Source organism: Daldinia vernicosa, assembly GCF_022497035.1.
Source record: "Daldinia vernicosa strain CBS 139.73 unplaced genomic scaffold F5Y00scaffold_57, whole genome shotgun sequence".
Classification (NCBI taxonomy): Eukaryota; Fungi; Ascomycota; class Sordariomycetes; order Xylariales; family Hypoxylaceae; genus Daldinia; species Daldinia vernicosa.
The window spans coordinates 165,591-191,594 of NW_025953973.1; the positions used below are offsets into that span (position 1 = coordinate 165,591).

General features: G+C 45.9%; 12 protein-coding genes across 12 annotated transcripts; 6 read left to right on the forward strand and 6 right to left on the reverse strand.

Annotated features, from left to right (window-relative positions):
• Nucleotides 1-2,745: 2,745 nt before the first annotated feature.
• Nucleotides 2,746-3,562, reverse strand: F5Y00DRAFT_272930 (acyl-CoA N-acyltransferase). The gene has a single exon (XM_048013078.1). The coding sequence runs from the start codon at nt 3,457-3,459 to the stop codon at nt 2,848-2,850; it is 612 nt and encodes a 203-aa protein (XP_047861328.1). The 5' UTR covers nt 3,460-3,562; the 3' UTR covers nt 2,746-2,847.
• A 530-nt stretch (nt 3,563-4,092) lies between these two features.
• Nucleotides 4,093-5,873, reverse strand: F5Y00DRAFT_272932 (uncharacterized protein; the record flags this gene model as incomplete). The annotated part of the gene is made up of 4 exons (XM_048013079.1): nt 4,093-4,596; nt 4,901-4,955; nt 5,064-5,613; nt 5,684-5,873. 4 exons carry the CDS (start codon nt 5,871-5,873, stop codon nt 4,093-4,095), a joined length of 1,299 nt encoding a protein of 432 aa, XP_047861329.1.
• Nucleotides 5,874-6,293: 420 nt separating this feature from the next.
• On the reverse strand, nt 6,294-7,386 carry F5Y00DRAFT_272933 (uncharacterized protein; the record flags this gene model as incomplete). Its single annotated transcript, XM_048013080.1, has 4 exons — nt 7,144-7,386; nt 6,705-7,074; nt 6,391-6,623; nt 6,294-6,341 (listed from the first exon to the last, which is right to left on the reverse strand). The coding sequence occupies exons 1-4, from the start codon at nt 7,357-7,359 to the stop codon at nt 6,294-6,296; spliced, it is 867 nt and encodes a 288-aa protein (XP_047861330.1). The 5' UTR covers nt 7,360-7,386.
• A 1,067-nt stretch (nt 7,387-8,453) lies between these two features.
• On the forward strand, nt 8,454-10,282 carry F5Y00DRAFT_265657 (uncharacterized protein; the record flags this gene model as incomplete). Its single annotated transcript, XM_048011818.1, has 6 exons — nt 8,454-9,101; nt 9,169-9,394; nt 9,450-9,890; nt 9,946-10,047; nt 10,105-10,163; nt 10,235-10,282. 6 exons carry the CDS (start codon nt 8,454-8,456, stop codon nt 10,280-10,282), a joined length of 1,524 nt encoding a protein of 507 aa, XP_047861331.1.
• A 291-nt stretch (nt 10,283-10,573) lies between these two features.
• On the reverse strand, nt 10,574-12,616 carry F5Y00DRAFT_272935 (uncharacterized protein; the record flags this gene model as incomplete). The annotated part of the gene is made up of 1 exon (XM_048013081.1): nt 10,574-12,616. Exon 1 carries the CDS (start codon nt 12,320-12,322, stop codon nt 10,574-10,576), a length of 1,749 nt encoding a protein of 582 aa, XP_047861332.1. The 5' UTR covers nt 12,323-12,616.
• A 186-nt stretch (nt 12,617-12,802) lies between these two features.
• Nucleotides 12,803-14,082, forward strand: F5Y00DRAFT_246478 (pectate lyase superfamily protein-domain-containing protein). The gene is made up of 2 exons (XM_048009156.1): nt 12,803-13,711; nt 13,759-14,082. The coding sequence occupies exons 1-2, from the start codon at nt 13,407-13,409 to the stop codon at nt 13,937-13,939; spliced, it is 486 nt and encodes a 161-aa protein (XP_047861333.1). The 5' UTR covers nt 12,803-13,406; the 3' UTR covers nt 13,940-14,082.
• A 335-nt stretch (nt 14,083-14,417) lies between these two features.
• F5Y00DRAFT_265660 (uncharacterized protein) lies at nt 14,418-15,002 on the forward strand (the record flags this gene model as incomplete). Its single annotated transcript, XM_048011819.1, has 1 exon — nt 14,418-15,002. One exon carries the CDS (start codon nt 14,418-14,420, stop codon nt 15,000-15,002), a length of 585 nt encoding a protein of 194 aa, XP_047861334.1.
• A 74-nt stretch (nt 15,003-15,076) lies between these two features.
• Nucleotides 15,077-16,170, reverse strand: F5Y00DRAFT_246480 (uncharacterized protein). The gene has a single exon (XM_048009157.1). It carries the CDS (start codon nt 16,028-16,030, stop codon nt 15,335-15,337), a length of 696 nt encoding a protein of 231 aa, XP_047861335.1. The 5' UTR covers nt 16,031-16,170; the 3' UTR covers nt 15,077-15,334.
• Nucleotides 16,171-16,916: 746 nt separating this feature from the next.
• F5Y00DRAFT_265662 (uncharacterized protein) lies at nt 16,917-17,278 on the forward strand (the record flags this gene model as incomplete). The annotated part of the gene is made up of 2 exons (XM_048011820.1): nt 16,917-17,136; nt 17,235-17,278. 2 exons carry the CDS (start codon nt 16,917-16,919, stop codon nt 17,276-17,278), a joined length of 264 nt encoding a protein of 87 aa, XP_047861336.1.
• Nucleotides 17,279-17,864: 586 nt separating this feature from the next.
• Nucleotides 17,865-19,367, forward strand: F5Y00DRAFT_170675 (NAD(P)-binding protein). Its single transcript, XM_048004855.1, has 3 exons — nt 17,865-18,587; nt 18,644-18,868; nt 18,981-19,367. Exons 1-3 carry the CDS (start codon nt 18,191-18,193, stop codon nt 19,199-19,201), a joined length of 843 nt encoding a protein of 280 aa, XP_047861337.1. The 5' UTR covers nt 17,865-18,190; the 3' UTR covers nt 19,202-19,367.
• A 524-nt stretch (nt 19,368-19,891) lies between these two features.
• F5Y00DRAFT_170782 (uncharacterized protein) lies at nt 19,892-21,432 on the forward strand. Its single transcript, XM_048004856.1, has one exon. It carries the CDS (start codon nt 20,459-20,461, stop codon nt 21,155-21,157), a length of 699 nt encoding a protein of 232 aa, XP_047861338.1. The 5' UTR covers nt 19,892-20,458; the 3' UTR covers nt 21,158-21,432.
• A 3,046-nt stretch (nt 21,433-24,478) lies between these two features.
• F5Y00DRAFT_265665 (uncharacterized protein) lies at nt 24,479-25,268 on the reverse strand (the record flags this gene model as incomplete). The annotated part of the gene is made up of 3 exons (XM_048011821.1): nt 24,479-24,605; nt 24,679-25,012; nt 25,157-25,268. 3 exons carry the CDS (start codon nt 25,266-25,268, stop codon nt 24,479-24,481), a joined length of 573 nt encoding a protein of 190 aa, XP_047861339.1.
• Nucleotides 25,269-26,004: the final 736 nt, after the last annotated feature.

Below are 26,004 nucleotides of genomic sequence, written 5' to 3' on the forward strand. Positions count from 1 at the left end.
CTGGAAGTTGTTCCAAAGTTGGAGAAAAAGAGATGCCCGTAAGCTAGGATCTGAACTTTTAGTCCGCAGAACCTCCGTAGAAGCGCCTCTCTCTAACACTTTTACCTTCCCTTAATTACCAAATCCAATTTCCAAACCGGTAGTCGACCAATAAGAAGCCTGGGTCGTCCACTGTAAGTATTCGCATGAACCAGCCTACTCCAACGCCTCCTGGGCATAGTACAGAAATAAACCTCTTGATTGGAGGCATGTGATATAATCGTGGACTTTACGATGAGTTTCAAAATGTTGAAATTCTAGGTATCATATAGGAGTCTTTAAATCTACATAGTACGCCAACTGGCTACTTTTACCGATCGTAGAATTAGTATTTACAAGGTTTTATCTAGTATAGGTATGACGCCTTAGATGCATCGATATAGAAGTTGATATATTAGAGGTATGCATACCTACTTACATATGGCTATACATAGACTAATTGCGGCCCGTCTACTTTTGAAGAATAGTAATTATCCCATCTACGTGCATTCCCCTGCTTTGTGACCTACTGAAATAAGCAGTCGTCTTAACTGCAACTATGGCGGTCTTTCCGTTTAACAGACTGATGGATTCCGAATAGTCTTTATTGAGACTACTCGTCGGCGTTCATGTTAGGCCGAACAGAGCGCGTGATCATTAGTGAAGTAGGATCTCAGATGCAGACGATCCGATTTCAGATACTCGACCTACTGTCTATAGCAAAGTCAGCCCGAGGGTGGATGCGTTAGGTACCTACATATGTGACCCGTTGGAGAGGAACATGGGTTATTGTTAGACGAACTTCAAAAGGGAATGGCCGCTTGTCTGGCTAATGGATGCACTCTACTACGTAGTATAGAAAAGCTCTGACTATTCCGTACAGCCTCGGGAACGGCCACATCGGCGCGACATCTGAAGGCTTCTAATCCTAGTCGCCTTAGGTAGGTATGTATTTACTTACCAGGTAGGTAGCCAGGTATAGCTCTCGTCCGATGTCTTAATGCGCCACGGCCATTAACTTGTACCGCCGATCATCTCCAGATGTCGATGTTATACCGGCTTGACAAGGTTAGCTGCTATTTTGTCGACTTGTCAAGTCGATTCGGGTTATCATCGACGGTATAGGCATACCTTAGGTACCCTGACAATAGGTGACAAGAACCAAGCATTCAACCTCCCTCCACTTTACTATATTTAGACACCGAGCCGTAACTACGCCCGGTACCCACAACACACGAGTATCAGCCATAGGGCGCCGCCGTATATAGGAGCGTACTAAGTGCAACTCTGTGCGACTGGGAAAATATTGTTTATTTAAGTTCCCGGTTCAAAATATTTTAAGATATCTGTTCATTCGCTAAAAAGAAAATTCGGGACCAAGTGTGAAATCCCTCCTTAATGATTTGGACCACCTAAGCCGGTATAGGTATGGTATCTCTCGAGATCTGTATGGGATCTGTATGGGGACAAGCAGGATGTGGTCGAAGCCACAGCACGTGAGATAATGATCGTCAACAGCCATCAGTGTTCAGGAAGGAGACGACATATAAATAAATGCCAATTCGTTTCTGCTTGTTTGACCAGCAGACCAGTCGTGTTATTCTCCCGCCAGCCCCATTCGCGATGCTACTTTGTTCCTGCAGGTTCCTGATTTTGACCTACCGGATCGAGCCTATCAAAGCCAACGTAACCCCTTTTCGACTTTGAAGAGTCTACTAGTTACCATATCCGAACATTAATGAAACAACCCTTAATCAAGTATGGTCAGGCCACCGCCTCTTAAAACTTTTATTATGACTACCAACCGCCCCTAAGTATGTACGACATGATCGATCATGAGCTGTTGTATGTTGTATACTTCCGAGCATTTCTACCTAATCGAATGTAGATCCGGGGCATCGTCGCAAGGGTGGATAACATGGACCGGGGTACGGAGCTAAGGCTATCGGCGGGTGGCACGGCGCCAATCATCGATCTGGTCCAAGGGCTCAGCTTTTATCTTGAAACGGGTTTGTTTCAACGGGGGTAACACCATTTCTCGGCCGGAGATGCGGTCGCGCCGAGCTTCAGCTCTACTTTACTTTATTTTACTTTACTTTACCATACATTCTCATAACTATATCTAACATAATATATGAGAATATATATGAATCGATTCAACGCCGCACTGTTGCTTGCTCGACCAAATACCATCACCGGCAGTTTCAATACGTCATCTATCTAGATTAAACTGCATAACATAGAAGGGATTGAAGTGCATTTACCAAGAGCCCGGGTCGATCATTTACTTGAATCGGATTATGCATATCCTATAATAAGAAACGTATTTGTTATGAGACTCTTTGTTATTGTAGTAAAGTTGACGATAGACTGTTCAGAACATCAAATCCCCAATATCACAACTCGTAGTCGAAATACATAGAGATGTGGGCTCGCCTTAGACCCTTATCTTTCCAGAAAACTAAAAATATTTTTTTATAGAATTAAAAACCTTCAACTAATCCTTCGTCTATAAACTCCACTACGTGGGGCTAAGGCTGAAGGTTAGGTATCTAACGGAAACTCAAAGGATTCTTCCTTTTTCTCAAAGTACGATGCAAGGCTACCCTTTTTGTCCTTTGAGAGAGACCAAAATACTCCCAATACGTGCCGCAACGTGGCAAAGCGGTAAATGACTTGCGGTAGTTGCAAACCAACACCTCCCTTTGGATCTCTTGGCAAAACAACCTAGCATAGGGCTATGGGACTGCTAGATTATCGTGGGGTTCGTGTTAGATGCTATTAATTACGATATCGACTTTGCCATGATACTTGACTATTAATATCTTTTTACACTTCTTTGCCGGCTTTCCTTTGATCCTCCAGCCACTCGTCCTCCAACATGCTATACACAACATGATCATGCCAACCGCCATTAAACCACATGCTTTCACGATGTCTGCCTTCGTTTACAAAGCCTAGTCTTTCATATAACCTCATAGCACCCGTATTAAACGAGAATGTCCCGATCGAGATGCGATGCAAGCCCGCCATCTGGAATCCATACCACAGCGCCCATCGAATAGCCTCGCCACCGTATCCCTGCCCACGGTACTCTTTCGCGATATCAATACTGATATCCGAACTTCTATGATGTGCATGACTTGGTGGGCTGGCTTTGAGACAAACGATACCGATAGGTAGAGTTTCCTTGTCCTTCTCAGCGAGACGTGTGGCCGGTAAGCAGATAAGAGCACCGAGGAGACATTTTTCGATATGACTCTTAAATTCGGTACTCGCCTTTATGCTTTCGGGCTTCAAAAGCGAGTAGCTGGAGCCGGACTGAGCCTCTGCGTCCCGCTGAATTGAGTGGATAAAGGCTATATCTGCCGGCTCGTCATTAACAGCGCGGTATATAAGACGCTCCGAATGGAATGGGTCGAAAGGTCGTGTTTCGGGCATTTTATCCAAGAAAGTTCAAGGTTAAGGTTGAATATTAAGGATACGATTATGATATTCTATGTATAGTGATAGATTCTCAACTGTGATCTTTGGTAACTCAGGCTGTCTCTTTTATATGTTGGTGTGATAATAGAGACAATAAATAGCGGGAGCGGGGCTTTGGGCGTGGAATTTCCCGCGATGCCTATTTTGTCTCGCCGAAATCATAGGATGACTGCATAGACATAACTACCTACCTACCTACCTAGGTAGGCACCAATCAGGTATTTCGGAAAGTAATATACAGCCAGTCAATGAGAAAAGAAAGGGGTATTTACCTATATGGCAGGATAACGTAGGCCTACTATACAAATGCACTGGAGATGCGAGTCCAAGTAATTTAGGTACTTAACATAGACAAACATGGATAAACCATTGGTTTCGGTATTCTCATCTCAATAATAGGCCTTGTGCTTATAGGTAGCTCATACTTGGGAAGTTAATATTCATTCGTGTAAGCCTAGGCGCAAATATGAACCTATCATTGCCGTACACAGCCGTGACGGAAATCTCGGTTCGCTATTTGAATTGGAATAACTATAGATGCTGTCAGATAATATTCACTCTTACCCCCTTGGCTATTCTAGCAAAATATCAAGTGAGGGAATAAGGAGAGGAGGAAAAGGGGGTCAAGGGGTAACTAACATTGTTCTTGTTCTTGGTGAGTGGTCCAAATGAGATTTCCGATGTATCTTCGAAACTCTGAGGGTCTTCTTCTAGCAGCTCGAGATCTCCCTCGTCAAGCAATTCCATTTCCATCTGTACTTGCTTCCAGCCATTTCCCTCTTGTGTTTGTATTTCAAAGGGCTTCTCTGGCTTTATAATTAGCCCAGGGAGCTTGACTTCGCAATGTGCGTCAAAGCGGCTCGAGCGCGACACTTTGTTCTTCTTAGAGTCCCATCGCACCCAAGGAGATGTAACGCTGGTAGGCCAGGTATCCTTAACGTCGAGGCCTGCTGGCCTCAGAAGAAATCCGTAGCCAGCATTTGATTCTTTGACTGTTGGTTTTGCCGCCACAGGTACAACATCAAATAGTGTTTCTACCTGACCGGGTCTGCCTACCCGGACTCGACCCTCGTTGAGTGTGGTAGTGTTCTCCTGCGGCAAGTGAAGGTGCATACTGTAGGTTGAAGGATTACAGCAATGAAGTGATTTTCCATGCCAACCAACATTAAGCCATTTAAATATGTCGCGCCAGATATTGCTGGTTTATGAATCATCCTGTGTCAGCTTTACAGCCTGAAATTCCGGGGTCCCCGCCGTCCCTTTTAAGCCAAAATGATAGGGTCATCATAGGTACTTACTACCAAGCGTCAGTCACTGCATACCTCACAGAGGTAGTGTGGATACCGTTCTAGAATAGGGGGTCTGAAAGCAACAAGGGGATACTGTTCATACGTACCAGATTCACGCGGGTTCCCCTATTTCCTGCGGTCTCCTCTGCTTCTCCGTAAGTGCTTAGGGATTAATATGTTAGTATCTACGTTGCCAAGGATCATAGAAGCGGTAAAAACAACGCCCAACAAGTTAAATAGAAAGAATCTTAACAGTGATATCAAACTTACTGAATCGCTACAATTGTCTCAACCCCACGAAACCCCACCCAGACAGGTCCACCGCTCATCCCCGGTTTAGTATTGGCATCGTAACGAAGTTGATGCAAGTTTGTGCCAATACATCTGCCCTCCGACCTCCGCGGCGATTTCTCAGGCGGTGAGTCTTCGGGTGTGTATCCGCAGACATACACCATACGATCCCGAAGAATGTCCTTGTCTTCATCTTCGGTATAGGCTGCACCTTTCCCTAGTTGTGGTGCAAGGCCCAACATAAGATGAAATCCAAAGCCACGATGTCGCTTAGATGGGGGTCGTTTTAGGAGGATGGCCCCGTAGTCGTATATTTCATTTAGCTCGTCAGGATCCTCAAAATACTTGCGGCAAACACGGATCATTTCCGGTTTTACGTCAATATCCTTTTTTTCCTTGGGGTCTTGCTTTATCTTAATATTAGAGCAGTAGTGTTCTGGTTTATCGACGAGATTGTGCCCAGCTGTAAGGATTATATCGTAGGAAGCGTTGGGAACATTGACGTAGAAACCATTACCATGCTTCTCGCCTTTACCAATATACCGAATGTCTGCGTCAGCTTCCACAAATCTAAAGGTATTTGTAACATGCTTACTCACTCCCAAGCTTCTCGAAAGTGAGTTTAACCACCCAATTTTCCCACCGGCGTGCTGGTGTAGACAAATCTATTCCAAAACGCTCGGTTACACACGTCTCGTATTTTTGTTGGGCGGAATGCCAGTATGATATGGGGACCTGGAAGTTCCTCAGATCGAAATCTTTAAAGTCTTGCTGTTTGTCGTTCCCCATTGCTATATAAATAGCAAGATCTCGGCTTTGCTGTAGTTGAAATTGTACTAAATTTGATATCGATATTGGAAATTTGTAGGCACGAGCACACAGATGGGTAGGAGAATTCGTCTGAATACCAAGGTGAAATATGAACTTAATAAAGGGTGTGTTGGGCTTCATATTTACACATGCGATCGAACTCTGCTTATGTCTAACTTCGTGGCATCCTACTACTTCCCAACGACCCAACCGACGCTGCATGCGCTTAGGTACACCAACTTGCATAGTCTAATTCTATTACACCAATAGAATTTACACTCCTCTATTAGCTTGATAATATTAATTACAGTAATCTCGCTGATCGGGGCTACGGGGTAATACTATCCTCGAATCAAATGAACTCCCCAAGGTAATTTGTTATCATTTCAGTATCTAGGCCTACACCGGGAGGCCGATTGTTACAAATCCAGTAAACATATGTTCCAACTTCACAATATCAGTACCAAATAACTATCTTTCTCTTATATACCTTTACTTTCCGAGCTCCTTTCCATTTAACCCTCCATCCCGCCTGTGCTCTGCCTGAAGGAATAAGTTTGCCGTCATCGTTCACTTCGCCCAAGAAGGTCTTCTCTTTTTCTCCACTGATATTCCACAAGGAGCCACCAGTAAGGAAGTAGCTCTGGAGAGAGCCAGTTTCGAGGTCTTCGGCAACGCTAAAATTATCGATAGCAGTGCTGAAATTGGTGTTTTTAAGTATATTGGTTACTATACGGAATGGAGGGGCCCCCTTGGTTAGCAGAGGTACTTCAACGATGTGATATCAAGGGTTCCATTTCGAATTCTCACCTTGCCAGCTGCTGGTACTGGAGTTAAAAATGAGGTCACCAATCCCGAATCCCTCCTCGACGTAGAAGAGATGAAGCTCATCGTTAATAATCTCAAGGCACTGGGGTGTTCCCACCATGGGATTGCACTCAAGGGGTCCGAAAAAGGTCCATCCGTCACCCGCACCCATTACGACGGATAGCTGGTCGGTTTCGTCCTGGTAAGAGACTACCATATCTCCCTCTGGGCCGATGATTGCACTCAGCTTACTCTTTGGGCTGGCCGTTATGTTCCATTTGTCACCCAGTGGCGTCTCTTCCCACTCTTCCATATCCTCGTCGTATGCATAGCATCGAACAGAATTCTCCTGGTCAATGAAAATAACAAGGCGCTATAGACATACGGCATTGGGTTAGTAAGGCTACCAACGATTCTGCGTGGGGGGTAGGGCCTAACGTACGGGCATTTGCTCGGAGCTGGGCAGATATGAAGCCGAAGTATCATTCCTTACGCCTGAAGCAATGACATTCTCGTCTTCTACTGTGTCTCCCACCCAGTGCTTCTCGACGAGGTCTCCGTCCCTCACACTTAGGACGTAAATCCCTTCACCTTCATCACCTGAAAGCTTGATTGAACCAGCAGCAGCGAGGGAACGAGCAAGGTCTTGGACACTCATGATTAAGATCGTGGAATTAATGATGGGTCTAAACTATCTTGTCTCAATACACTTGTCGCTACTGTAGTAATGTCTGCGCATTTATAACCAGATTCACCACCCACTCTCCACATAGAGCCTCATAGTTTCCTGAAAGAATATTGCTCTACTAGGACAGTGACGTTCGCGTGGGGGTGTGTCTATTTACACACACCAACTTTGTTAATTGGTGAAGTAGCCAGCTGAAAAAGACCCCCACTGTTCCCTTTTAGGGAAGATCGTGAAGCTGAATGTAGGACTCATGCAACGCAAATATTACAAATAACATACTTTGAGGCTCTTTAGAGACTCCTTCGGGTAGAATTGTTTTTATGCAAGAATTAGGTAGGCAATGAACAAGCAAGTGTGGACCGCCGGCTCAGTCGGGATTTGAAGTGAGGCAATCGTGTGTAGGGTCCCAAAACTAGCATTGGCTACGTGGGCGTCGTTGGGCATATATTTTTTCATTAGGCTCGAGGTGCTCAATCCCGAGCAGCCTATCTTTGCTGACTCCTACGCAAGTATACTTCCCCCCGCGAGACTCAATATCAACTATTTGGGTCAATGTGACGTCTAGCTGCAAATACTCTAAGCAACGACAAAACCACGGCCACGTGTACAACGAATGGAATCTGCATATGGTTTCCTTTTCCTCGGCATCTGTCGACTCACTCATCGATCCTCCATACACCGAGATCAACGCCCAATGCTAAGGCGTAGGTTACATCACCGTCTCACCTGGATAGCCTGCAGCCACAATAGGATCAATGATTGGCATATAGCAATTTTATAGGTGTATACGAATGTATCAGAGCCTTACTATACATTGACTTAGTTGGAGATGGAAATTCATAGTGTCTGGAAGATGAGGCTCAAAATGAAGGCAAGAGAGGCAAGAGAGGCAAGAAAGGCAAGAAAGGGAGGAATTGAGAATCTCACGACTTAGTCGGCTTGCGGCTCAAATATTGCGATGTGTATATATACAACTGCTATTCAGTATTACATTATGGCATCAAAAGCAAAATCAAATTCCTATCTTCAAGTTCTCCAAGTAATTATATGCGGCCTTCTCCAAAATGTCTCTTCATAGTGACGCTGCAGCAGGCGCCCTCACGCATGCAACGCTTAACAACTACTTAAATACTTGCAAAATCAACGAACCCAGCACTGAGAGAGGGAATGGTACCATCGGCCTAACACCCCTTGCATTAGCCGCGCGAAATGGACACGCCGATACTGTCAGGCTCCTCCTTGAGAAAGGGGCCGCGGTGGATGCCCTCTCATCGCAGCTCCGTACACCGCTGTGGATTGTGACTGCGCGAGGACAGGGCGATAACCGAGCCGAGATAGTCCAGCTTTTGCTAAGATATGGAGCAGACCCGAAATACTCTCTTCCGACTCTCCAAAACGGCTCGACACCTCTCGAGAATGAGCTCAGACAGCAAAAGGATCCTGACGTGATTCAGCTTCTCGTCCAGAGTGGCGGCAAGACAGATAAAGTCATAAGCCTAGCAGCTAGCCTAGGCATACCCGAGATCGATACCGCCATGGGATCCTCCAAGCATGGAAGCAATGTTCTCGAAACTATCGTTAGCCTTATAATCGCCGTCATATTATACATCTTCGGTTGGGTTCACAATGCCGCTATTGCAGCTGGAAGCGTCTTAAAGAAGTATCCAATATGTGGTCGCATGGATAGCTCAATGGAAAAGAAAGTCCATGAGGTACGACAACGCAGACAATCTATGAACCCCTATTTTGACCTATTCACAATCTAACTTTCTCTTATAGGAACTATCACCTCCAAAGACCAAGGAGGAGTTCAAGAAGAGTATTGGCGATTTCGTGGCTAAGCATAAGCTGGGGAAGTTCTTCAGGGAGGATAGCCAACAACTACTAGAGAGTATTGCCGCCAAGGCTGTTGAACTACAAGGAGATGCCACCTCAACCTTGGGTCAACCGGAAAATAGCGAAAACCTCATCAAGCTCGCTCTTTACCAGCCTGTCATTTATTGTGGTATGACCACAAGCCCTTCAAATTGGCCATGGTTACAAGTTAACAATATTTGCAGACGATAGTGGGTCAATGGACCCGATGGGCAACAATGACGGGGAAAACCGTATAGGTGATCAGCGGGATCTAGTTCGTCGAGTTGCCTCTATATGCACCAAGATAGTACCCGATGAGCTTGGTGTCCATCTCCGGTTTATAAACAATGAACCGGATAATAGTGACAACCTGAGAATGGACGAAATCCAGAACATCATGGATCAAGTCAGACCTCTAGGATGCACGGAGATCGGAACTCAGCTCCGCAACCGGATCCTTCAACCTCTCTTATATTCTCGGTATAATGAGAATGTTAAGAACCTCAAGAGGCCGCTCTTTATCTCAATCATCACCGACGGAATCCCATACGGCGGAAGCAGGTCGCCTGAGACACGAAACACGCTCCGAGACGAAATCAAGAAATGTCAGGAGTATCTGCTTGAAAATGGCCTTCCATCACGGAGTAAGTTATCCATGATCCCATATATTCATAGACTCCTGGCTAACCTGCCTCGAAGCTGTGGTCTTCCAAATCAGTCAAATTGGTAGCGACAAGCACTCTAAAGAATTCCTGCAAAGCTTGAGGGAAGAGAACCTAGAGAATGTGTACATTACAGCACGTGAGTTATGCAAGTCAACGCCAAGATTAATAGCTACCTACTAATTTAAACTATTAGAACAACTAGACTCGAGGTTCCGAGAGCTCAGGGACAACGAGAAAGATCTCGAGGCTTGGGTAAGAATCCCCACTAATATCTAATATCCCCCCTGAGTCTATCAAAAGAGGCTAACCGCATGACCTTCTAGCTGTTCGAGACTCTCCTCGAACCAATTCTAGACAAAAAGTCTGGTTAAGTTGCAACTATCGAGTTTCAAATGAAAAGGCCCTAATAAAGAAGTTGTTTTTTAAGGGTTGAGGTCTAAGGAGATACAACGGTGGAGATGGGTCTGAGGATTTATTCGGCAATTGGCTTACACACACACATCCTTGCGATATTACAGTACCTCACGAAAGATTTCTTTTGTCACATAACGACATTCGGTTTTTCTTGTTTCAACTTTAAGTTTAGAGGGCTCGGCATAGTTATAATAGTAAATTTTCAAATTATAGCACCTACGTTACTCGGTACCTAGTGATGGAGGTATTCAGTGGATTAGATTGCGCCATAACTTCCGCCCACGTTCTGGAGTCTTTCCAGATATTTCATTCCCAAAACTCCAAACAGTATACGACTGTCTAATTATTAGAACCAGGAATTCGTCGTCGCCTACTAGCCTCTTAACGCCAGGAATCAATGGGGAAGTAGCGGGAGTGCTGTCGACAGGGCCCCTGCCGTATTGTGGGTTGGAATCGAGTACGAAGTCTGCACCGAGGGATTCAAAGCTACGCTTCTCAGAACATACTCGCCGTCTTCTATATAGACAACCTCTTCCACTGGGTATTGTTGAATAGATGGGGGGGATATGTGACTTGTCGCAAGGATGCGCAGCGCCGCGGCAGGGCGGAAATGATAAGATAGGACCTCGTGCGTTATCCGTGTCGGTTGCGGCTATTCGACCGTTCCAAATTTGGCAGGCACTTCTATGACTGCTATGATGATAATGGGGAATTGTGAAAGACTTGGTATAAATATTAAAACACACTGATATAAGGCTGTCGCCCATGGGATAACACGCAGACTCTTGGGCGGTCGCATCTAAACTCTGAGTAGCCGGAAATATAGCTTGCATTAGGCAATATCCGCCATAAGAATCTACCTTTTCCCAACGGAGGTTCGTAAAATCAAGGGACTCCATGGTAGATTCGGGACAAGTATTCCTGTCTAAGCAATAAGTTTCTATAAGTACGCCGTTGCGGATTTCGTGTACTCGGAGCTGCTTCCTAGGAGTGGGGGTGAGAGTAATGACAAAGAAGACATTGTCCTCAGTTGGAGAAATAATAAAATCCAGAAGCATCCCGCTTTGAACGAGGCGTGAGCCAGCATTATGAGAAGAGACAAGCTGCCCGGGAGTAAAGTCGTATATATGAGATGTACCGAGGGGTCCCTTAGTGTAACAGCCAGCTACGTCAATATGTTCGGGTTCTCGGTCAAATCTCCAAATAAAGAGTTCTGCATTCTTAGTAACGATAAGGACAGTCTCTCCTTCCGCGACACAGCGAACGAACTCCTCTGGGACTCTGGTGGAGTGGAGTCTATCCAGTTCGAGATGCCATGCATGTAGAGTCCTTCCGCGCCCCATGAGAAGTAGTTTATCACTCATAGCTGTCTTGAAACCCTGCTTCTCTCCTCGATGATTCGGAAATAAGTATGCCCTTCGCTTCCTCGTGCGTAGATCATCAACAACGGCGAAATAAGGGAGGACATACGCTTCGGGCCACCACGCTATTCGGCCATTATTGTACATCATAAAACGTGGGAAATAAGTCCCAGGGTCATATTCAAGATCATCCACATTCTCGTACCCGTGTATGCCCCCTTCCAGCTCGGGTACGTCCTTGCTTAGCGTGAAGAAACGGTCGGAGCCCAAACACATCTCATGATGTAAGGCGGAGGCGAATCTGCCACTCACTCTTCTCTGAATTTTATGTAGAATGCGTCGAAACATCTCACCCAAATCCTGACCATCGGTAGCTGAACTGCGGATGTGGTCCTCCAAACCCGGGAACCACCGCTGAGCAAGTTTAGGCCATATCTCGTCGCTCAGCCAAACACTGCGCCAATAACGGCATGCGCTGAGACCCGCATCTATATCCTTTGGCTCGAGATAGATGATAATTATAGCATGCATCTCAAAAGGAAGACGACTAACGATATCAAGCTTTGTGTTTCTTGAGCTCGAAGACGATGTACGCGTACTTCCCGAGTACCGCAGTTGTGTTAAGAGCGACTTCATGATGTCTCAGCCTCAAACCATGGGTTCTAACCAATAAGACAGAATTCTGGTAGGTATTCCCACGGATGCCTTGTGGTATATTTCCGTTGCTGATTTTATTGTCGATATATATTAATGCAAATATAATAGATATAATAGATGGTACCTGGCTCTCCGATTATAGCGACCGGACCATTATAATGGTAGTCTACTAAAAGAAGGGAGAACAAACGGTGAAGAGCTGTTGGTTTACGGAGTAAAAGTTAATAAAATGGTACCTCAGCTTACAACTCTAAAAATACATGTGAAGTAGCATCTGTCGAATAAGGATTTTGGAGAAAAGGGGGGCAGCTTGAGTTACACACATCTTATCATGGATGGTGCAAGTGTAATAGCATGTCGGTCCCGAAGATCTCCCGGTATTGTACCTGACTCTTTAAGTTGTTTGGGCAGTTGGAGTTGGGGCATAACTGGCGTCATTTAATTCTTACCATTTCCAACCAAACAAAAAAAAATATGAATCTTTTCGCCGTCAATCAGTACCCAAAAAATCTTGACCGGCTGACCGGCTAGACAAACAACACACCCTTTGTCGATGGGACTTCAGAAAATAACTCAGCGACGGTTTAGTTCGCTGTTCGCCGTTCGCATTCTCGCAGTACGCAATGCCAAGACAATAAATAAACAGACGCGAAAATGACCAGTAGGTAGAGTGCAAGAAGCTCGAATCCTTAAAAGGAACATCTGAGACTTAAAATCCACCAAGAAGGAATTTAATCCGATGTTAAATGGCCCCGATTAGGGTTATTATACGCGTTCTTGTCGTAGCATATCTCCAAAGATAAATGCAATCGCTCTTACGCGCGGCTGACCCCCCAACGCGTAAAGTTGACGAGTTGACTGGAAGAGTCGAGCACGCTTAGTACATCAGCTCTTCGTTAGCTCAATGCTTGACTTTTAAACATGGGAATATATAGATACCTACCTAGGTAACTATTAAGTTAAAAATGTATGCGGCTAATGACAATCTCGAGAACTTGACTTCGAGCTTTCAAGGGTCTAGGCCATCTGGCCTTCAGTGTTTGACAACGCTATCCAAATCAATATGCCTTTCCTGGCAGCCGTTTTATTCATACCGACTATTCTGGGGGAGAAGCTAGTTATCCCGGAGGTGCAAAGTGCAGTGAGCGCGCAGCTAGCGGAATTGAGTGGATATGCAGGCGAATCTGGTTCGGCCGTAGTCAGCGATGTCTCGCCGGTGAGCTCAAGCTCCGAAGTAAGGAAAATCGAAGAGCGAGCCACCAGCACTTACTGGTATGAGACGATCTCTCACCAAGGCATATCAGCCTTCAATTCCAACCGTGCGACTTACAAGGTCTACCGCAACGTTAAGGATTATAGCGCCAAAGGGTATGGATAACTTACCTCCCTACGTGGAGTGCTAATAGGAAAAACAGAGACGGCAAAACCGACGATACTGCTGCTATCAATAGGGCAACCAGCGATGACAATAGGTGCGCTCCAGGATCTTGCTCTTCGTCCAGCGCAACCAACGCCGTCGTCTACGTGCCCGCTGGGACATATGTCGTTTCTTCTTCGATTATCAGCTACTATGCGAATACACCCCCTACCTTATGAAAGGATTCGGGATGCACCTAATCCAAACTACATAGTACCTAATCTATCTAGAAAGACAACAGCCTGTACAATGATTTCATTTACTAAAACTAGGTCACTACCTATACTAGAAGCGATAGAAGAAAGAGGCCATTTACCTAACAGCATAACGATTTATGAACAATAATATTGACTTATCACGGCGCCTTTGACAATTACATTGTTTAAGGAGTCATTCATTGTGCAATTTCAAATGTTATGAATTGGTTATCTATTTAGACAAAGGCGGAACGTATCTTGCTTAGAGTTGGCTTTTTAGTATTGCACCATACTATTGTGTATTTTAGGGGTTCGATCTTCCCTCGATCATCAGCCATCCAAGTTCCAAGACCACAAGCATTTTCACATCTAACAATCTCGAAATCTCGAAAATACTATTTATCCGAGGTAGGTTAGTAAGGTTCCTAGGAAGTTATTAAACTATACCTTACGATTCAAGATGTCAACCCCGGAGAATTTCGACAGGGATCTCGAGATGGAATTGATTTCAGACTATTTACGGTCAGCTTCCGGTAAGCAATCAGCGAACGACGACGGGCAATCGGTCTACGATGCGTCTTCCTCACAGCAATTGAATCTTCCTACGTTCGTCACGCCGTTGGAGATAGAACACGTCCCTGGCATGGACGCTCTGTATCCCCCAACGCCGCGTAAGTTCTCCATGCCTGCTATGCCAGCGCCCAACAACCTCTCTAACCTACCGCAGGACCCGTCAAACTCGTATAGTCTCGTACAAGAGGAAAACGAGCAAGAGTTGGGTCCTAAAACGCGCGGAGTAAGGAGGAACGCGCAGAAGGCCAACGGCGACGAGACGTCTACTCTGGAGGAATTTTGGTATGAAGAAGGAAAGGAGTGGAAGGTCATTCCGAAGAAGGGCGAACGCACGGCGCATGAGACAAGAAGGAAAAAGAAAGATATGGACGGTTTGCAATCAGGACCAGAATGCTATGTTTGCGGCAACAAGCTACGTTTCGAGAATATCATGAACAATATTGCTTGCGACGTGTGTGGCTGCTTTAATTAGTTACGCCTAACTGATAGTTAGGTGTAGCCAACGAGTTATTACGGCTTAAGATAGTAAAATCATATAGCTATGTAGGTTAGGTACATACCATAGAGGTAACTAGATAGCGTATTATGACTGACCCCCTTTTCCCATCTGACCTAGGTATGTTTTGCTTGCCATATCGACGTGTCTGTTTCTCTATAAAATTCAATGCGCTATAACTTACTATATGTGACCTCTATATATTACACCATGTATGTCCCCGAACTCCTCGAATACCGATTTTCCACGTAATGTCCTCATACCGCAAAGTCAACGAGCAAGGCAAGAGACGATGAAGCAAGCAATTCCTATCTTGGGCTGTAGCCTAGATCCTGCGGCGACACAAACTGGAAAAATGCAATATTAAACCACCTCTTCCCATCGAAGTATAGGGTCGCGCAATCACCACAAGTCATATCTATCATTAACAGCACACCACGCGCCAGCCCGTCGCGATGCTGCGCGAAGGCTTCGGTGGCAGATAGCAGGGCTTGCCCAGCTCGGTTCTCGTACGGCCGTAATTCTTCAAAGAGCGCAGCTTGACAGAGGATGAAGGATCCCCCCGGAACGTCAGGATCAGGCGCAACCATCAATCGGGCCTCGAGTTGATCATCCCCGAACTGGTCCAGCCTTAGATGGCCGTGGTGTTCCACAGCGGCGCCTGAGTACTTCTCAAGCAGCGACTGCCCCGTCTCCCAGAAGCGTCGGAGCTTAGTGGCATCATCCGGCGCATCAGTGATATGATCGATAGTCCGGATAGCGAGATCTGATCTTTCTTTGAGGCTCATGGATTCATCTGTCACCAGCAAGGCAATGTCCATAGCTATAATGCCGTATACCCCTGCATGCAAGACTTTGGGCTGCGATCGGCGGGTTCCTGAGCCATGTTGTCGATACGCTGTCCTCGAGGTGAAAAAGGAGGTTCGAGACTGCGGACGTGGCCATATTTTAGAGACGTTGGTGGTGGCTGGGCTACGTAGCCCCGTCCAAAGTCGTCGAAACATTAAGGTGATATGGATAGGTACTACATATATTTTAAAAGGGTATATTATATAACAAACGATCAGAGAGTTAACACGAGCGATTCAAAGATTGAAGACGCGCCGAAGTGAGTTTTCTTCTTTTTTTACATAGGGGGTTCTCAAGATTTCAGGTTAGCGGTATCAATTTAATGGTTTGTGCGCCTTCTGGAATAAAAAGCCCTTTGCTGTAAAAAGCAAAAGAAATTACTGCCTGATTATGGAAACGTGATGATTTCAATCTGCGATTCGTTACATTAGTTAAGCGATATGCTATGTTGTGTAACGTGGAGGTAAGATTATCCTAGCAAGATTGCTTCGTCTTTTGACAGACGAGTAGATAACTACCTGGGTATTAATCAATATTAGCTAAAGTATTTATTAATCTGCATAATTATACGTATGAGACAAGCCGACTTGAAGCAAGAAAACTCGAGGCTACAGATTTGTAGGATAGTGTTGGGAAGATTGAAGTTTATGTACTTATCCATTATGTAGATGTACATATATTAGGTACATTACCTTAGGTAATATACCATTGACGTCACCCTAGCATTGCCAAATTACGAATTACAGTGTACATAGGGATGGGAAAAATATAATATCACTAGCGTATAATACGGTATAACATTACGGAATATATAATACCGCATAATTGATCAATTATGCGCATAAAACCCATCCCTATTACAGTGGCCGATCAATCACCTGATTATTCCCATTCGGATGTTATTCTTATCGGGGACCGACCGACAATTAGGCCACCACTTTTCTTTTTACTCAGAACATCCCATTACACCTTCATCAACTTACAAACTTACAATAATCATCTGCCCACATCCGCCTCCCAACTTGCAGAAAAATCAGAAAAATGGCCGACAACAAGTCACAAGACAAGACCGTACTCGCTTCCGAAGAAGAGACCAAGAAGGTGGGCCCAGTCTCGGAGAGTACAGCCCAAACGGACTCCGGCGACAACAAGACGGAGAATGCCGCCACGTCCGATTCGAGCTCCACTTCGCAGTCCAGACCGACCAGACATTTGCCCACGCACTACAAGGGAATGCCGAAGCAGTGGGAGAAGAATCAAGGTAAGCACCGGCCCGGGCACGTTCCGCCAAGAACCGGTCAGAGAGCATATTCGCTGTTTTCCAGTCCCGTAGCCGTAGGTAGACTAACTGAATAACAGTTCCCAAGAAGGATACCCCAGACTCTCCAAACATCTCTTCGTGATTGAGAGGATAATCATGGAGTTTTAGTGTAACAATAACCCATAACTATAGTTTATATCAAAATATCCATGTATTCCTATTCAGTCTTCCATATACCGGAATCGTCTCAATTGTGGCCCTTGGTGAACCAGGACTTCCTTCCCCCATGTCAATCCGACATATATTTATTATCCAGACTAGGTCGGCTACACGAAGTAAATAGTCGGAGGTTACCTGCGACTCAGCTGAACTGAGTTCGGAACAGTTTCCGCATAAAGCCATTGCGATATTTTCATACAAGTTAACCGGCAATACGAAGTAAGTTTTACAGAGCTCAAAATGTGGCCGAAAAAGAAGAAGGATTTCAAATGATTTAAGTATTAAATTGTATGGCTTTATTGTTAAGTCGAATGGTCAACTTCGCTCTAAAAAGCCGTCTAATTTCTTAGATCACGATACTATGTAAGTCCTTCAATACGGGAATCTCCTGACGCCGTACCCCACTCATCATACATAGTAGCACTCATCATAGGGTGACCAACTGCCGAGTTTAGTAGCCTGATCCACTGTACGTTCCTCTATCGACTTTAGCAAGTCGGGATCGAACGAAGGCTTGGTAAATTGCTGGTCAAGGAATCATGTACGGACTTTATCCAATTACACTCAATTACACTCAAAAAGGTCTGTACTATGGTTTTCTTGCGCCTCGGAAGTTGGCACCTATATATTCCCCACTTCCTTCGTCGACTACTTAACTACCACGTACTTCGTCTACATGTGTATACAAGACGTTGACTAGTCTCGACAACATAAATACCTTACAGGATTCTCATAAGCACTCAGTCACAGTATCAGAGAAACATCATACAAGTTTCCTCGAAACTTCTTAGTTAAAATTGGCTTATACCAAACCTACACCTACACACAAACTACAATGAACGGCAACTCAACACAACCGCGACCGCTGAGTGTCATTGTGACCGGCGGCTCGAGCGGGCTCGGGGCCGCAATGACCAAATATTTTGCTTCCCTGGGTTATGCCGTCAGTATTCTTGACGTCAACACCGCCTTAGGCCACAAGGTGGTGACCGACGTAGGATCAGAGTATCCGCAATCCACTATCAGCTTCAGGCGCGTGGACGTCACGTCGTGGTCAGACCTAGACACGGCATTTAGGGAGGTCTATCAGCAGCGCGGCGCCGTCGACGTCGTAATGGCCAACGCTGGTATCTCGGAACAAGGTGCCAGCAGTCTAACGCTCGTCGACGAGGAGGAGCCATCGCAGCCAAGGCTCAGGACGCTGGACGTAAATCTAACGGGTGTGATATACAGTGAGTTACATCAACCATTATGCGAGAGGCTGCACTTTTACTAACTTGCACGGCAGCTGTCAAACTTGCAGCGCACTACATCAGGAAGAACAAGCCGGATCCCACAACAGGATCACGGGGTACCATCATCTGCACTGCTTCAAATGCGGGTCTATATCCATTCCCCGTAGCTCCCATATACGCTGCCTCAAAAGCCGGCGTAATCGGGCTTGTTCGATCCCTAGCGATGGTTCTCGAACGCGTTAACATCCGCATCAACGCATTAGCACCCGCAGTCCTCGGTAAGAGCCCCCCCCCCTTCTTACTATATTCCTTCATCCAAGCCCCTTTCGGTTCCTTCAAATTTACATGCGCATCATTAAAACTTCGTTAACTGGGCTAACAACAATATAGAAAGTGGTCTCGCGCCATCCAAAGCCTTATTCGAGGAGATGATCGTCACGCCACAGGAGACGCTCATCAAGGGCATCGCGCAACTCATCGGGGACCCCAAGATTAACGGTGCCGTAGCTGAGATCCACGGCGACAGCGTGACTCTGCGCCCGCCGCACGAGTACGTGGACGAGGCTACGCATGCTAACATTGAGACTTTCTGGAAACACGGCGTTGCTTGAAGCGGTGGTTTTATTCGTTTGCTAGAGTCTCTTAGAGAATAGAGTCTTTTAGAGAATAGAGGTGGGAATGGTCAGTGATTTTTCGGCCGCTACGGAATCGCTATGTGCTATTTAGGCATTTTCGGAGGTATAGAAAGGGTATTAGGCTTGGGTTCGTGGGTGGTGCATACTATAAGGCTATTGGAGCCTATATAATGACTACTATCTAGGAAGTGTTTTCTTCAAAGCAAATTATACTATCCTCTATCTCTACTCACCTTACAGTAGCTTCTTATTTCTACGTGTTAGGTATCAAATAGTTGCCCCCCTTTAATTCAGCGTAAGAGCGCCAATGCGCCCCTTTCCCAAGCGTACCTACCTAAGCCTGCCAAAGATGACTAACAGCAGGCCCCTTCTCGTTTACTCTACACTTGAGTGCTGCCAAACAAATAGCTATGGAATCTATAACAGTCACGAATTCCTCAGAAAGGCATCAAAATGGGTTTGCCTCAAATAAACCTAAGTCACTGAAGTCTAAGGACAGAGGCGCTAGGACTTCTTGTCGCAATAGATGAAGCGAGCTCATTCGATATTGGTCACGGCCTAGCAATTACCTTACTTACATAAAGGAAGCGGGTTTCAATCAACAATGAGTAGGCACTTAGGTTAGGTAGTATTAAATATTTATTCTTCCCTGTGAAAGAAAACCTAAGCTACCTTACTAAGGAATCACAAACTGTTTGTTATTACTAGTAGGCATTGTTAGGCTACCTAGTAACTGTTTCTTAGTAGATATATTTTCGGATTATACTATTTACCTATGTACGCTAAAGATACGATTGAGTATAAGTAATGACTAACGCAACGTAACTCTTATAACTTAAGAGACGACACTTCTTTCCCCTTGTCATACTTAATCATATAGCCAACCTTAATACTCACTTACAACCTTACATATATCAAGGTTACACTTACCTGACTCTACACCTCTGGAGTCGCGTGAGGTAAGGGAGATACTAAGGTCACTTACCTACCTAGGTACGTACTTTACGACTTGAATCACCTCTCCGTCACGTCACTACTTGGTTGGAAGCTCCCTAGAAAACCCTTGGCTTCTCCCTTCCTTAAACTGATTTACAAATTAGAGCAACCTTTAATACAAGTATCCAGGGTAAAAAAAAAAAGCAGATTTCGCGGGAAAGATCAGGCACTGGGTCCATTGCCCTGACGCCAGTGTTAAAGCTACGATACAGGATATCATTGTAGGTCAAACTTACCATGCCAAAGATTCTTTACTATGATATTGATTGGTTCGATGACGGTTTACATCCTGTGTGGGGGGACAGCGACGAAGAAAGTGGCTTTGGGGACGTCGCTGTCGACGATATGGACGAAGAGATTTCGAGTCAGCGTGCTCGAGATCACCATGAGGAATCCTACCAAGAACCCTACCAAGGAACCCTATACTCTCTTTCACGACAACGCAACGATTTCATCACACATACCCAAGCCACTCTAAACGACGAGCGCGATATTTCCAGTCACATGAATTACGACCCATATCATGAATGGATACGTGATTCGACGCCCTACTACTACGACGATGACGACCATTACGACGAAAACTGGGAAGATTATTGGAGCCAATTGGTCACAGCGGACACGTACTGTTGGTGGTGGTTCCCGATCGTGGTTGAGAGGGTGAGCAGCGGACTGTACAACTGGAACCTCTGGCATGGAGACACTGCTTCGGACTATGATATGCGGACCAATTTGGGAAGCGACCGGGATTGGGAAGCCTTCGACCGGGATTTCGAAGACAGAGGCGGGTTCGGTAATGATGAGTCTTTGGGATGGGGCCCAAGTGTCCCAGACGAAATCGACGAGGATCTCCCGAACCCGGTCAACTTCCCTCCTGACCGTGATTACTTTATTTACGCTCGTCACCCCACCGATCCGTGGTGGCCACTCTCATAGTGCTTTTTGGCTTGGGTATGGTAACGCTCGTCAGGGAAATCGGCCCTAGATTGGACAGAGAGCGAGGTTTCTTGTAGTCGAAAAGCGTATCCGAACCAATGATGCCTATCAAGGGGGTTTGTGACCACGTCATCGACTATACCGCTCGAGGTTGAAGATGCGCCGGCATGAAACGATTTGCAGCCTATGGATCACATTGATTGAGATCTGAGTCTGTACACCGGTTGGGAGGACGGATAGAAGGTAGCTAATCGTCGCGAGCCCTATTTCAGAGGCATTTTCCCGCATACCCCTATTCTAGCGAAATAACATTTATTTTGATATCCCACTTCATTGGCTTCTACTTGAACATGACTTGAATTGTGAAACCACGCTTGGATTCGGCGAATAACGATCCGGTAAGTCTTTGACCTCGAAGGGCTACGTTCGATATTGGACATTATGATACGGTTAACGGCATTGTGACTAGAATTGACTTCGTGTTTCGTGGGAGCGCGAGGTTACGAAACGGATGCAATCAAACGCAAATAAGCACGGTCCTCAGAACCCTTCAGAGCAACAATGTGGACGAATATGGTTGGCCTGCGCTCTCCATGTACCGTGTGCTTATCCGTAGCGAGCTGACGAGTTCGTACCATGGACTCCTACCTCGATCGCCGGATGATGGATAAATAGGGCATAGTGGTGTAAGACGTGAACGAATAAAAAAGGCGGGGGAGTAATCAAGTCCGGGGTTGGTCTGGGGGAAAAGTCTGGGGTAGCATTGGTCTGTAAAGAAGAGGAAGGTTATCATGTGATTTATGAGGGGAAAAGGAGTAGAGAAACATGCCACTCGAATGCCTGAGGTGCGTCGACCACAACCAAACTCCCTGTGTAATTCTTATTTTGACCTCATCCGAGAAATCAACTTCATCATTGCTTCCTTCTATCCTTTCTTTTCGCATCCAAAATACTAAATTGTTAAAAAAACGTCGTCGAGGGCGAATCCTTAGCACTTACAGCCCACCACTCATTCGTATCCGTGATTTATAAGCCCAAAATATCTTCTCTGGAAACTACTCTCTTGCGTGATAGTTTGTTAGAACGCGGTATTTTCTTTCTGGCTTGTTGCTTGTCTCTTACGCCCGAAAACGTATCCTCAATCCGTATAAAGCGAGCAATCCACTCTAGCCAACATGCAAGTCGGACCTATCTTGGCTCTTCCAGATAGCAACGTCCTAGGCGAAAATATGCCGTTGGCATCTTTCAGCGCTGCTGAGAATCGAGCGGTACCCCTGGTACTTTTCATTCGGATTTTCCAATAGTAGGATAAGGCCCCGGGTAGAACTGAAACACCCAAGCTCAGGTGTTAGCACGGACCGATGCGTGGTGGAGACGCTGCTCAACACGGGGCAGAACGCTTTGATACCGATGCCATTCGGGCGTTCCGACAGTTCACGGTTGCAACATAGCACCAAATCCACCAACCCTATATTATAAGTAGGCCCGGAACGGCGATACCACGACCTTTCATTCTTGGCCTTTAGGCCCAAGAAAGAGCGACATCAACCGGAGCAAAGCCCATAATCTAATGAGCATACCGCCCAATATAGGTCGCGTGGAACCCTATATGAATGTTCGATGCTCGAGGACATATCAAGCGGAGATGACCAGGACAAGGTCAAGATCAACTTGTATCATGTAACAATTCCACTCAAAGACCACCGGTAGTTGATTCGATCACACAGCGTCAGCACCTCGCTGGTCGCTGTCGCTTCCAGTGAACCCCTGCGGGCCGATCCCTGATGCAGTTGGGCAATCACATATTCTACCTGGATTGTCTCCATAGGAAGAATCAGCCGGAAGCCTCGAGGGCAACTCCTCGCGTTAACTTGTGACAGGCTATAGGCTCAGCGTGTCCGACCAACGATCCAGCATTGTTGCCTACTTCCTCAAAGCTGTTATCGAGAAGTCATAATGCGGTCCTCATCGTCGAAGTTTCCTTTAAATGGTACCTGGCCGAGTCTGTCAACCACGCATTTTCATCGTGCCATGGGTGCACGATATCATGCTGTTGTCATGCTGTTGTCCTTCTTGTTATTGTCTATCCACGCATCAGAACCGTGATCCGCATTAACCTATTCGTGGTACCCGTTGCGGTAAGCAGGATAACGAGAATACCAGACCGGTCATTACTTCATATCTTAAAGAAGAAGACTTTTAGGCGCTCGTCATAGTCGGGGAAGATATTTTCGAATATGTCTAACAGTCGACGGCGGTAATTAGTTTCAAAAAGATTTATAAAAGGGAACGATATCAAGAGGCTTCCGTGAGCATCAACATTGGGGGTCAACTAATACATATATACACGGTACCTCCAGTTATTATCAGCACATCCTTCCCTGTTAGCACATCGGACCGGTCCACAATCAAAGACAACTAAACTTAAAGTCGAACTCTAACCTTAACCCTAACGAACCTAGTTTGCCTATCAAGCTCTTATCAAGCCATCAATCTGACCTCATTGCTTGATACCTGCCCGAAGCAGCTAGTCTAAGCAGCTAAATTATCTTTTCTTCTTCTACTCCGCAACGTACAGTACACTCTCCAGACTGTACACTCTCTCGTCATCCCCCAGACCAGGAGAGGCCATTCGTCTCCGCTCTCTTTTTATTCCCCAGCCAGAGAGCCCACACGGTCCCCAATTGCTCTTCCTGATTGGCGGTTTCGGCAAAGGCAGGGAGACGTGGTGGGGGTTCTATCGATTCGAGGATAGCGAGAGATGGCAAACCAAACCGCCTAAGTGGGCTGGTGGGCCATTCATTGTACGGCTCAACGGGATGTGTTGCACAATCTGTACAAAATTGTGCAGAAGCTAGTCGAGATACAGATACAATCGTGTCTTGACCCTGGCCAGGGAATCAAGCGAATTCGGTGGATCAGATCTTAAGCGGGAAAACCGCGCAAATCGCGAATCGTGGGGATGGTCAAGTGACCAGGAGCTCTGCTACGAGTATTTCTTATAGGCTTATAGGCGTATCACGATATAGACAAGATACCAGATACCATGATACTTGGTGAGTGGAATTTCTTTTCATTAGCCATTAGCCCATTTGGGACAATTCACGAATTCGTTTCTCGTCATCAGGCATAAAAACAAAAAGGAAAGCCTCAGTGATGTTGGTGAAGATGGTGGTTGTATTTTACAGACGCCAACCAGAGGTGGCCTTAGTTTTCTCCCATCTTTACATGCCTGAATGCAATGCAAACCCTCCTCCCCTAGGTTTTTTTCCCCTTTCCACGGGAGTCTATGGACCTCTAATTACTCTAATGCTGGTTCTCCTATTGAACACGGTGAAGGCACGAAACCATCGCGGTGTACCCCTCACTCCGAATTTGCTCATTCACACGTTCCAGACCGTAGTGTGAACCCCAGCCTCCGTAAGTATGGAGGTTAAGTTGCTTAAGTCTGTTCCCCGTATGTTAGTATTGTTTGAAGATAAAAATTTTTGTTGCGGGATTTTCGGATATTACGTACGAACTTGGCCATGAGGGCAACCATGAGGTCGAAAAGACCGATGGCTTCGACGAAAGCGAAACCCAGAATGGCGTAAGAGAAGAGCTGGCCACGGAGAGCGGGGTTGCGGGCAACACCGTTAAGGAGAGCAGCGAAGACGAGACCGATACCAATACCAGCACCAGTCAGACCGATGGCGGCGGAACCCATACCGATGTTCTTGGAGACCTCGACCATGGCCTGGGCGATCTCAGAGGAGTAAGCTCGGCGGGGAGTCTGCTGGAAAACCTGGCGGGTAGTGGCGCTCAGGATCTTGGAGGCTTGCTGGCGCTTGACGGCCTGGAAGGGAGTGGCATTGCCTAAGGTTGACATACATTAGCAAGCGCACAAACAACAAAGGAAAATTTTTTTCACGCCGCAATTGAAGTATCAATTGAAATCATTATAATATTTTTGATACCTTGTCAGGTATAAATGGGTTTAAATTAAAGGTTTAAACATACTGATGGTTCGCTTAGCAGCAACGCTGGTCAATTGGGCTCGCATGGCAGGTCGAGCGACCTTGGTGCCCATGGAGGAGGCGAGCCTGGAGGCGACAACGCGAGCGGAGGCCATTGTGATAGACGTGGATGAGGGGAGAGGTGTTGGTTGCAAAGACCAAAGATGACTGATGAAAGAGAAGATGGGAGTGAGGAGCTGGTCCAAATCGTCGAAGGAGAGAAAAAAAAAATTGAGCTTGCTGACTGGTGTGTGAGTGGGAAAGGAAGAAAAGGAAGGGAGAGCTTCGGAAGAAACGAGAGGAACAGAATCGTCCGGGTTGGTGGTTGCTTGGGAACTCGGTTAGGTACTTGGTTGCTAGTTAGCAGCTGGGTACCTTAGGGGGACACAGTGCAACAGTTGGTACAATACGAAGGTCGGTTCCTTAGGAAGTTTCTTAAGAACAGAAGTACCTTGAGTTGTTCAGGTAGGAGGTAGGTATGGTAACTATGAGAAAGACTACTACAACTCGAAACCCACAGGATGAGTGGATTGAGAAGTGGGACGGCTCAACCTCTAAGAACTGATCTGAACTTGTTCGCAAAATTTTCTACTGTGTAGTAGAGGACTACCCGATCAGGACAAGACTGACAATGATTTTTGACGGTTGGGTTAAACAAAGCTGTCTTTCGGGCAATACCGGGTCATCCTATACCGGCATCCCGGACACATTTTATCAAAAAAGCCTGAGGCTTTTTTTTTATCACCTCTTGGCGGATTCTATGATCAAGGACTTTCTTGTAAGTCTTTTAACATTATTCTTAAATTGAACAGGTATGTTATTCACATTAGATGTATATATTTATCTTTACAG